Source organism: Meles meles, chromosome 15 (assembly GCF_922984935.1).
Source record: "Meles meles chromosome 15, mMelMel3.1 paternal haplotype, whole genome shotgun sequence".
NCBI lineage: Eukaryota > Metazoa > Chordata > Mammalia > Carnivora > Mustelidae > Meles > Meles meles.
In genome coordinates this window covers 39927251-39939376 of record NC_060080.1, presented here as the reverse complement: position 1 = coordinate 39939376, position 12126 = coordinate 39927251, and the positions used below count along the sequence as shown (strand labels likewise).

The following is a 12126-nucleotide window of genomic DNA, read 5'->3' as shown; positions in this document are numbered from 1 at the left end:
ATTCCTCTCAGCCACCTTTCTTCCTGAGCACCAAGCACAGAAAGCCACAGGCCTCTGCCACTAATTCCCTACTAAAGCCGCCACACCACTGAGCCGTGGGGCCGAACATTCCCTGTCCCCACCACGCCATAAACTCCAGAGTCGTGGGACCTTGTCTGTGGTGAATGCCGAAGAGCGGCGGTGGAGAGAACAGGATGAGGGGAGGGTCCTCCATGCCACCTGACCCCACTCTCCTCTCCTCTCAGTCTGTCTGACTTGGAGACTCTTCGGTATGTTTGGCTTGAGGTAATATGAAGACTACATGTTTGTCTCACTCCACCCTAAGTTACGTGAAGTACGCCTTGAGTTCTCCTGCATCTCTCACAAAGCTCCTACCCAGACACCAGGCCCTTGAGAAAGGCAGAATGATCCCCGTGAGCCTGAACATAAACCTACTTAATGCACTAGAAAAGAACAAAGTAGGTGACTTGATCTGTGTCCACCCATGTCACCTACCACCAAAGTGGAACACAGGCAGCGAGCTCCTGCTCCGCCTTGGCAAAGCTCTGAGACAGAGAAGCAGCGAGACAGCAGGCTGTGGGGAGGAACCAACGGTCACCACAGCAAGGCCTCCCTAATCCTCTCTGTTCCTCCTCTGAAGCTCCATCCAGGCTGAGAGAGACTCTGCAGAGCTCGGACTCATGAAAGAAGATCTTGATCCACCACTTGGTGTGCCCAAGTCAGAATGCAAGGAGATGTCGCACAAAGGCACAGAGGAAACGTGCTGAGGAAAATGCACTCAGTCAGCCCGATGCCGTGCACTCACCCACCAACCAAACCTGAATAAAAATCCATTTCACCTCAACAACTTCTTCTGCTACTGCCTGGCTAGGGGTCATTTGTTATGCTTCCCCCACTGCCCCCCGTATAAATGGCCATCTTTAACAGGACACAAATGAGCTCACCCACGGATTTCACACCCCCAGCTCATCAGTCATGTACTCTTTCCAGTGGAGCCCAGCAAAGCCTTAGGATCCCTTAACACTGTCCCATGGACAGCCACCAGCAATCGCCAGAAAATGAGGCATCAGATGCAACCTGTGGGTTATCAGTCATCACGGACAGACCACACAGGACACTTCCTTCCTTTAGGGCAGTCCTCCAACGCTAGCATGTAAAGAAAGCCCCCAAAGCGCTTGTTAAAGCCCAGATTCCTGCGCCCCATTCCCAGAGAGTTCTAACCCATTTTGCGGGGGGTGGGGAGGAGAGGCTCAATGTGCATTTCTCACAGGCTCTAGGGATGATACGGCTGATGATCTGAGAACCACCTTTGATTCACCCTGCTTAAAGACAGCAAAGTTGCCTGCCCCAGGATCATAATTGAGTTATTATTAGAGAGCATTTCTCAAACCTTGATGGGTAACCAGCACTGTGCTGCATGACATGGAAGAGCCAAGTGAATTTAATCATGGGGTCAAGATCCTGGGAACTCCAGCTCCAGCTGGGGAGGTAAAGCAAGCACGATGAAGCCCCGAAGAAACACCCACATGCGGGGAAAGCTTCATCCGGGGATCAGCACACGTGATCTGCAGTCATAGGAGAGGCCCTGATCAAATCGGCCCACTACTCACAATTTTTGTCCCCTGGGGCTTAGGTGCCCCCGTGGCTGGTGTCAGGAGCTGTTTGGCCACGGCCTCCCGCTGGGTCAGGTCAACGGCACTCAGGGCTGTGCGGCTGCCGTCCTCGTTGATGACCATGGAGGCTCCTGGGTGCACATTGGGGCCATTGATGACGGCTTGCCTCAGTTCCTGAACATTCCAGGGGGTGACTGGCTGAGGGTAGGTCAGTTTTGTGGCAAACACCTGGAAATGGAATGGATATGAAAATTCAGGGGAGGCAAAAAAGATGATACGGATTCAAAATCTGACTCGACAGGCTGTGCAACTTCTTCCCCAAGACACGGAGGTGCTATCCTTGCCACAAAGGTCCTTTGGGGAGAAAGCAACATCCTGTCTGTCTTGTCCACAGAGCCATTTTTCTAGACTTGAGGTCTTTAGAGAATAGAGAGTGGGCCTCCTTTCCTAGCAGCCTGTCTGAAGAGAATAATCTGAGTGTTGCAGTGTTCACACTGGAATGTCGGTATCCCGTTTTAAAACTTCATCATTTCCTCACCCACTGATCAATTCACAGTCCCCACAGGGAACCCAGGATGGGACACCAGGTTGAGAGAGGTGGCCAATACCACCCCTCAAGTACCACACCGCAGCCCTGCCCACTCCCGCAGACCTCACTAAGTGATCGTGGCCCTTGCCCCGAGCCCAGACATGGCCTCAGAGCCTCTACCCGGCAATTTCAGCTGCCTCTATGATCAAGGTGGTGCTTGAGATGAAACTGATTCGGTCTCCTCATACACGGTAAGATGCAGTGTTCCACTTAATGCTAGACCTGCAATATACTCCAAGAAAAACGAGTTCCCTGGTTAAGTGAGTTTCTAAGCTACTGAATATCACAAACCCTCTGATGCTTCCAAATGCACTTAACTACATCAGAGCCTCTCAGGAGTCTGACGTAAAGAACTGGTTGGATTCTGTCCAGGTCTCTGCTCAGATGCCACGGTCAATAGCCTTACCTGCCACCCCAGGCGGCGCTCCCTTTCCCTGTCACCTGCCCCACTTTTGCTAATGCACTGACCACTGCCTGACAGAGGGTTTATGCTCCTACATATTTGTTTATTCGTCTCCACCACTGGAACGTGAGCTTCTCAGGGGACGCTCTAGTCTGTCTGGTTCACTGCTCAACTCTAGCTTATTCGCCAAACTTTACTTCGGTTCCTTGCTCCCATAACACCTCTCCACAGTGCTCTCTGGGAAGTGTGTGCCATAAGGGACCAAGAGGTAGCCTCACAGTTAGTTCCTCACAGCCATCCTGTGAGTACCACCCCCTGAGACCTGGAACAGGCTAGGGGTAGGCAGAGGAGAAACTCCAGAGTCCCTCCTTAGGACCAGCCATTATGGAACGAAACCAGATCCAAGAAAGGGAGGCCTGGCACCCTTGAAGGTAAAAAGAGGAGGTAGCACCTACGGTCTCTCCCAAAGCTGGGATGCTTTAGGCATCTGTGAAGCCAAAGCCTGGTGGGGTAGCCCACGCCTTTGGTATGGAGAAAGCAAGGAACGCCAGTAAATAGCCCTTTCTTCCCAGGGCCTCAGACTCAGGAAGGTCACCACTGGGCTTCACAAGGCCTTTCTCTGCCACCTGACCCAGCTTCTGGGTGGAAAGACCTATGGTTCTAGGAGGCGATGGACACAGGGCTAAGCTTTCTCTGACTCCTGTCCTCTCACATTTGTGTCCTTGCCTAGGGAGCCAAGTGTGCCCCAGAGAGATGAGGCAGTGGCCTTGCCGGAGGCCATCAGAACACTTGAGCTCCACTCATTTCCAGCACTCCCCTGAGAGCAGCAGAGGGGGCAGCATAGGAGGAAATGAGACTCTCCACAAAGGGAATTAAACCATCTTCATATTTGACCTCAAGGTCCATTAAGGAGGAAGCCGATTAAAGCGCTGCTGCTAATGAGCACCACAGCTTGAACGGGTGGGGAAGTGAGAGGAGGAGGCCGGCTCCCCGAGGAAACACTAATGGGTGGATGGGGCAAACCGCTTACCCCGGAGGAACTGAAGGATGGATGACACGCACACAGCCCTCTCTGGGGGGGGCGCTCTCCCCTTCCCGGGTCTGGCAACTAAGGGTACACATTCCTGACTCCTAATGCCAGGCAACTGCATGGGGGGCAAATCCCCGTTTCCCTCTTCATCTCTGTCATACACTCCATTTGACCAGGAAGGTTTAGACTAGACTCTGAGAAGTTGGGGGGAGACACATAGGCAAGGATGTGGACCGCCCCGCAGTCAGCTCCCTGCCTGCCCACCAGGAAGTGCGTCTTCCTTGGAGGCAGGTGTTTGGAGACTTGGCAAGGAGTGAAACCAACACCATCACACAGCCTCGTGCCCCCTCTAAATGGCTTGTTCAGGAAGAAGCATAAAGTCCCCACCCAAGCCACCATAGTCTGCTATACCCCTTCTCCCCAGCCCTCAACATTCCCATCTGCCACCTGACAGTAGCCGGGGAGGCCCCTCCACACACACCATGGGAATTCCAATTTCGTTGGTGTTTATGTACATGTCTGGGCAGATGACTGAGCGGGCCGCGTAGTCTACTCGCTTCCCCATCATGTGCTTTCGGAATAAGCCATCCTTCTTCTCCAGGATCTTTATGCAGGAAAAAACCCACAGAAAGCATTGTTAAGAAAAAAAAGAAAGAAAGAAACAAGAGTCAAATATACTTATTATTTTCTTGTTTCGATATGTTTATTATTTAGCCCCTCCACCTCACAATGGGGATCCAACTTTCTGCTCACCTGTCTGATGCCGGGATACTTTTCCATCATTAATTTGTCCATCTCACTATCAAACACAATATTGACATGGCTTTGAAGACGAATCCAAATGTTGTAAAGTTTGTCTGTGAGGGACTGGCCTGGAAGCAAACTCAAAAAGGATCGGTCCAGAACAACAGAAGAGTCTTTTTCCTGGCAAGATACAACCAAGAAAACAGGCACGATGGAAAAACCTCAGAAAGGCCAGGCTTGGTTTTATTTTTCTTCCTTACTCTCTCTCTGACAAATGATGAGCTCTGGAGTCTGCCTTCATGTCTTCTGAACCTGACAGATCAGTGGCAAAAGCACTAATAAATCAATCTTCTCAGTTTCTATCAACAAAACATCTGGCCTGTTACACATTTACTAGCCTATCTTTTTTGGATAGTAAAATGAACTCAATTTTATAAGCAAGCTCCTTTTTTTTTTTTTTTTAAAAACCAATACACATTTACTACTTCACAGTTTCTCTAAGTCAGGAATCTGGGTACAGCTCAACTGGGTTCTCGGCTTCAGTCTCTCCTAGGCTGTAACAAAGGAGTCAGCCTGAGCTAGGGTCCCATCTGAAGGTTCAGCTGGGAAGGATTCATCTCTAAGGTCACATGGTTGATGGCAGGGGCAATTCCCTGAGCTGCTAGACTGGGGGCCTCAGGTCCTAGTAGACTGTTGCCCAGAGGCCACCCGCAATTATGTGCTTTGTGGGCTTCTCCAACACGGGAGCTTGTTTTGCTGAAACGTATAAGCCAAGAAAGTAATGGAAGGGTGTGCTAGCAGCAGCTGCTAAAGCCCGTTACCATCTAATTCTTTAGGCCACCCTAGAAATTCTCCCTCCATCTACACTCTTCATGAAGCTCTATTATCCCACCAGATAACTGATTCTCGCATGGAATTTCACCTTTATTTATGGTTTTGGAAAAACTTAATCCAAAGCACTTATGGAAACACAAGTGGATTAATTTTTTTAAAAGGAAAAATGCAGCCATACTATTTTGTATGTTATCAAATAAAATGTGGGTCCCCAACTGAAATATGTCAAGGGACTGGCTGAAATTCAGGCCTCCCTGGAATATTTAACCAATCCTTTTAAATATTTCTGTCCCCGGCTCTGCCTCCTCCTCTTCTCTACCTGCCCACTAACCTGACTTATAATAGCACCATCTACTGACATTGTGTGGCCACGAACTAGCCACATCTGGCTGGCTATGTCACAGGAGTTAGAGGCCCCCAGTGTGAGTGATGAGAGAAGAAACCTGTCAGTGTGTTGGGGGAAGAACAGGGGGAGGGGTGAAGATCTGGTAAATAAGAACGCCATGAAAACCACTAGTAAAGTGGGTTTGTCCTCAACCCTGAGAAAAAGAGGGGTCTTCCTTAGTTATAGGGAGGACAGATGCATATTCTCTCTGTGAGGGGAGACTCACAGGAAGAGACGGTCACCTCTATGACAACAGGGGCCCTGTCGGCCTAAATCACTGCTTATGACATTACTGGCTCAGGGCTATGTGATTACTCTTGTAATGAGACCTATGAGAGGGCTCTATTTCCAAGGAGCATCAAAATAAAAGTTCTCAGCCCTGGTCATCCTATGTCCTTCCCCCAAAATGGGACCAGGACCTACAGCTGGCACATTTCTCTTAGACTGAAGGTTTCTAAATGCACACTACCCGGACAGACCAGAAAACTTTAGCAAAGCAAAGACAGTGCAGAGCAGAGTACGGGTCACCCACAGCACACGGGTCCAGGCAGACAGTGGCGCCACCTGGTGATGGGCCTGGCTCCCAGCGGAACTGCTGCCGGCAGCTGGAAGGGAGCCCCAGAGCCCGGTCCGCTGAAGGCTGAGACAGCCCTTCCTGCTTTCATCCAGGGAGCATCACAGCTGGGAAGGACCTCAGTGATCTCAGCAACTCCTCTGAGTGCCTGATTCATCTTTATATTCACTGAGGACCTGGCACACTGAAGGGACTCAGAAAGTTGGCTGAAATGGGAAAACTGATCTCACGCTATCATTTACTGAAAAGGAAGCTGAGGCCTCAAACAGGGCAGTCCTATTCCGGGAAATTCCTAGAATCGACAATAGCACCCTCCTGAACCCAATGCTAGAGGTCTTAATGAGCCAAAACCAGAGCTGGATGACTCAGACTCTGGTACTGTACCCAAAAGGGACATTCTTAGAGCCCAAGGATGCAGACTCCTCTTTCTGGAGCTGCCAATCACCACTAGTGAAGGCAGGTGGTCCAGAACTGCCTGTATGTAAAATCTTACCACTAACCCTACACATTTTACAGTGGAGACAGACCCATGAAACTAAGCAACTCAACAAAGGTCATTGCGGCAGGACCTAGATCTTTCTATGCTCGTATCATGCTTTCCCTCGACGTTACTTAGGTTCCCCAAATGACGCTCGCACACAATTGTACAGAATTCCCAACCAGCAGCTCCCTGCACCCCCAGCGTTCTGCATCAGCCCTGCGGGCCTCAGAATGAAGCAGACAGGCTGATGACATCAGCTCCAAGGTGGCCCTGACCTCATCCTTGGCAGATGCTGCCACCTCACATGGCAGCTCCTGTTCTTGGGCCATCAGTGCCAGAAGTTTTCGGATGAGAACCATGTCCTTCATGACAGCCTGCAAGTTCACCGTCTGGCCGTTGGTAAACATCTGGTCCCCCAGCCGATTGACAGGGCGATACCTGCAGGGGGACACAGGGAATCAAGGACTGCTGAGCATGAGGGAATTGTCAGGTTCTTCAGCCTCTTGCCCATCCCTGCTATAAGCAACTCACAACCCACCACACTCGGAATCCAGCCAACATTCCCACTGCAGTCAGGACGAACACTCCCACCCATGGGCAACCCGGGTGTGGAACCGCTGCTTGGCTTCTCGGTGCGCTAGGCCCTCTGAGCCTCTCCCATGGGTCATTATTCCATCGCTCTGTAAGCCTTTTCCAGTGAAACAAAGCTAATTAAAGGGCATTACCTTGAGGGTGGCACCACCAGGAAATCCAAAAAGAACATACTGGGATTGAATCTAGACTCCACGTCGACATCTTCAAGTCCCGAAAAAAGGTAATTCAGAAAGAATCCTGCATTTGAAATTAGCCAAAAGGAACATTTACATCTATGTGTGAGGGCAGGGATGAATGACCCCTAAAATTCCACTGGGTGACGAAAAAGAAAAACAGAACACGTGATAATAGGTAGAGTAGAATCACATTTTTCCTTCTAAACACAAGCAAAAAAGAGCCTTTGTGTGTTGGGAACCCACACACATGTGAGATGGTGGTTTAAGGACAGGTGCCGAAGGGGGGCTGAGATGGACTAGGACAGGGAATGAAAACCTCCTCTTGAGCATAACAAATAACATGGAGGACATGAGGAGATGGAGAGAAGGGAGTTGAGGGAAATTGGAAGGGGAGGTGAACCATCAGAGACTATGGACTCTGAAAAACAACCTGAGGGTTTTGAAGGGGCAGGGGGTGGGAGGTTGGGGGAACAGGTGGTGGGTGTTAAGGAGGGCACGTATTGCATGGAGCACTGGGTGTGGTGCAACAACAATGAATACTGTTATGCTGAAAAGAAATTAAAAAACAAAAGTTTAAAAAAAAAAAGAAAAAGAAAACCTCCTCTTGTTTCTCACTACCTTCCTGGACTATCAAACTTACACACACACACACACACACACACAGCTTTGGTAACTATTAAAAAACATATCTGAAATAGGGAAAATCAATTTAAAAAAGGTAGCCTTCTTAAAAATAAAACAAAACAAAAAATCCTCCATATAGATGCTACCAAGAAGGCATCGTTTTTGTGGATCAAGGCTGTATTTTAAATTTCCATGAACTTAGCAGAAAGCTGCTGACAAAACGAGTAAGTGTTAGGGCCTGCCGCAGAAATGATCACACTGACTTGAGTGCTCTTTTTTCCCTGACATCATCTATCCCTTCAGCAGCACTGTCATTTTTAAGCGCCCATCATTACACAGTAGCAGCTTTCAGTGTTCTAGAGGAGCACTTTCTGAGGGTGGTGACACGGAGGCCTAAATACAGTGCCTAGTTTTTGTTAGACATGCAGAAGGAATGAATAACTTTCCTTTTTGTAGGAAATTAAAATGTGGGAAAATGCTAATTTAAAAAAAAAAGACATGTTAGAGTTCATTTTTTGAATCACAGGAGGAATTCCCTTAGAATCCTTTTCTGAAGAAGTTATTAACAGGCATTTAAAGTAAGGCTGAGTTACACTATACCTTCTAGAAATATGTCAAACTAAGCGAGGCCTACCCACAGCTGTCATTTAATGACCAGGTTCAGTTAAATAGTCGTGAAGTTCATATTCTTGCCTACTCTAGACCGTGTCAATGACAATGTACCTGAAGCCAGCCCCAAACCTATGAACGGAATTCAGTAGAGATCTATAATTATTACATCTAATATAATTATCAACAGAAATAATAAGGCAGGATAAAAGAGCCCAGAGACTCATTTCGATTTCTTTTAAGTTGGTACAGCACCTTCATTCTTCCAAAGGGCGGTAAGATGCTCTTGGGCGCTGGCGGGTGTCAGGTACCCTCGTTTTCCCATCTGAGCTTCCTCAATTCCTAGAACCAGAAGGGGGGATCAAAGCACAATAAATCAATAACAGGCACTCCTTCCGTAATGGGAGTTATCAATGCTTTCTCCCCACCCTGCCAAGCCTGCAATTTGACCACAAAAATCAATCTCCAGGACAGCTTCTTCTCAGCTCTGGATTTTTTTTCCCCCTTAACCTAATTTCTAAAGTAATGGAAAGAGTATAACTATTGCATAAAACCAAGAGAGCAAAAGAAAAATAAATCACACGCCATTCCATTAGCACTACTACATACTTTGTTCCAGTCTTCTGGTTTCTATGGTATCTAAGGTAACTGTAATCTTTTTTTTTTTAACTATTGTTTTTAACCTTTTTTTTTTTTTTAAGATTTATTTATTTTAGGGAGAGTGAGAGTGCATGTGTGCACAGGGGAGGGGGAGGCGGAGAGGGTGAGAGAAAGAATCCCAAGCAGACTCCCTGCTGAGTGTGGAGCCTGTTGCGGGCTCGATCTCACGACCGGGAAATCACGACCTGAGCTGAAACCAAGAGTGTGATGCTTAACCGAACGAGCCACCCAGGCGCCCCTAAGATAACTGTAATCTTAAGTGTACACTGCTTTGCTCGTTTAGTGTCCTCTTGTGAGCATTTCTGTACGTTGTGACATAACATTTTTAGTGACTCCGTGATATTCCACCAAGAGGATGTTTCCTAGTGAGCTGACCATACTCTTACAACTGGACACAGGGAAGATCCCAATTTTCTTACTGTTGTAAGTTACGCTATGATTTAAAAAAAAAAAACCTACAACTTTATGCACCTGACAGTGTCTCACACACAGCAGATAAAGTCACTGGCTCCAATATTACCATTCAAAATATTGTACAAAAATTTATACTTACACGCCTTACTCTTATTTATTTATTTATTTGAGAGAGAGCGAGAGGAAGAAAGCACAAGCAGGGCAGGAAGGCAGACAGAGGGAGAGGGAGAAGCAGACTCCCCACTGAGCAGGGAGCCCAATGTGGGGTTTGACCCCAGGACTCTGAGATCATGACCTGAGCCAAAGGCAGATGCTTAACCCACTGAGCCACCCAGGCACCCCAAACTCCACTCTTTTGCCTTTTTCTACACTTATAAAAAATCCAGCTTCGAATTCCACCTCCCATTCTCCAATTAAGTTTACCATCTGCAAAGGATGTGTCCTCACAAGATTTTAGGGAAATACAAAACTTGGATAATAATTAAAAGATGTACCCAAATTTAACTAGTCTCTACTGATAGGCACTTAAGTCATTTCCCATTTTAAGCTATTTAAATAATACTGTCGTGTGGGTATGTCTAATTCTCAAAATAGTCATAAAAGTGGAATGGGTAGGTCAAAGAGTCTACACATTTAAAATTTTGATTCCTACAAAAACAAAGCATTTCAATCAGTTAATGCAATTCAAGGAAGCATGGGTAAGCAATGAAGAGAGGCTCTGACCTTCAGGGATAACCACAGCATTAGAAAGCGATGTATATTCGGTGGGAAAACACAGAGTCCATTAAGCTAAACACAACAATTTGTGGGCATGTCTGAAAATGGCAATCTGAACTTCCTCTCCTACTCAAATAGGTTTGAAGGGCTGAGGGAGATCAGTTGACTCTGTCAATACTCCCCAGCTCCTGTCCCAGTAGCTCTCAGTACATGAAATGCCCTACTGCAGTTTCCTCACTGTAAAGGCAGAGTGGGGTTATTCAGTCACAGGGCTACAGTGTCAAAGGAAACCTGGGGGATACCACCTCCTTGCCTGCACTACACCCTCCTGAAAAAGATTACTTGTACAACCAGCGAGAATGGATTCTGCCTGGGTAGGCTTTCAGAACACTGCTAATGTGGGTTTCGTTGAGCTTCATGAGCTGCTATGTGACAAAGGAGGTCAGAGAACTTGGGGAAGGCTGGATCGCAGTGGAGTATCTTGCCTGGGAGGACCCTCATTTTATTTTATTTTTATTTTTATTTTAGGATCCTCATTTTAAAATGCTGGGGCACCTGGGTGGCTCAGTGGGTTGAGCCTCTGCCTTTGGTTCGGGTCATGATCTCAGGGTCCTGGAATGGAGCCTCGCATCGGGCTCTCTGCTCAGCGGGGAGCCTGTCCCCCCGCCCCCCCCCCCCCGCCTCTGTGCCTGCCTCTCTGCCTACTTGTGATCTCTCTGTCATAAATAAATAAAATCTTAAAAAATAAAAAAATTAAAAAAAAAGATTTATAAAATGCTGATGTGCATTATGGGGCCTGAGGGGCCCTCTGGAGCATCTGTAGAATCTCACAAGCTTATGGTGCTCACTGTGGGATCACTGGCCTGTACCAAACACAGAGGCACAGGCCTCGTTGCTTGGCTTCCTTTGGCCAGGAACACAGCCTGACCCTTGTTCAGAACATATCACCTGCTGCCTGGAGTTACTGACCTGGGTCACCTGCGGCCTCTTCTGACAGAAGAGGCTGCATGGTCTTCACCCTGGTGCTCTGCTTGGTCATAGGCACTGTTGTTGGCACGAGGCTCAGTGCCCACCAAGTAAATGTTTGCTAAATACTAAAATCGCAATCCTGGAACCACGGGAGCCCACGGTCACTTTATTCCTTATGTGCAGAATTTTGGGTGGCACCATCATACGCTCATAGCCACAGTGAAAGGTTACTTCAGAAGAACACATTTGGCAAAGGCACTGGAAGGCTACTTAACTGCTAGACATTTACTCCAAAGAAACAGTTATCTTTCAGAATTCTGACCATCTTTGCTCTCCGTCATGAACACTAAGGTGCACTACGGGCTAAGGCAGCAATTCCCAACCTTAAATTGTTTTATGGGCTATTTATAGGTATATGAAAAATCCACCTTTGTGGCTGACCATTAACCATTAAACAAAATTAAACAGGCTTTTTTAAAAACAGGATCAGATCCCCGCACATAAAAAGGACATCACTGGAAAATCCGGAGAAACTCAAATAAAGCCTGTAGTTCATTTAATGGTAGCATACTAATTTCTTAACTTTCTTAACATGGTGGACAGGTATGCCGTGGTGACGAGAGTGCGTGGGAACTCTCCGTACTATCTTCCCCACTCTTCTGCAAGCCTCAAATTAGTCTAAAAGGTCTGACCCAGAACTTTAATAACTT

At 47.5% G+C, this 12126-nt stretch overlaps 2 protein-coding genes across 2 annotated transcripts in view; one reads left to right on the top strand and one right to left on the bottom strand.

Annotated features, from left to right (window-relative positions):
• The window catches only part of POLR1A (RNA polymerase I subunit A), a 73493-nt gene that overhangs the window by 50737 nt on the left and 10630 nt on the right, over positions 1-12126 (bottom strand). The window contains exons 7-12 of the mRNA XM_045979335.1: positions 8912-8998; positions 7379-7484; positions 6929-7091; positions 4389-4559; positions 4117-4239; positions 1611-1841 (exon numbers count right to left, since the gene is read on the bottom strand). Of these exons, the coding sequence (XP_045835291.1) occupies positions 1611-1841; positions 4117-4239; positions 4389-4559; positions 6929-7091; positions 7379-7484; positions 8912-8998 (881 nt within the window). The remainder of the gene's footprint in view (positions 1-1610; positions 1842-4116; positions 4240-4388; positions 4560-6928; positions 7092-7378; positions 7485-8911; positions 8999-12126) is intronic.
• PTCD3 (pentatricopeptide repeat domain 3) overlaps positions 5308-12126 on the top strand; it is a 48760-nt gene continuing 41941 nt past the window's right edge. The window contains exon 1 of the mRNA XM_045979340.1: positions 5308-5312. Coding sequence (XP_045835296.1) covers positions 5310-5312 — 3 coding nt within the window. The 5' untranslated portion in view covers positions 5308-5309. The remainder of the gene's footprint in view (positions 5313-12126) is intronic.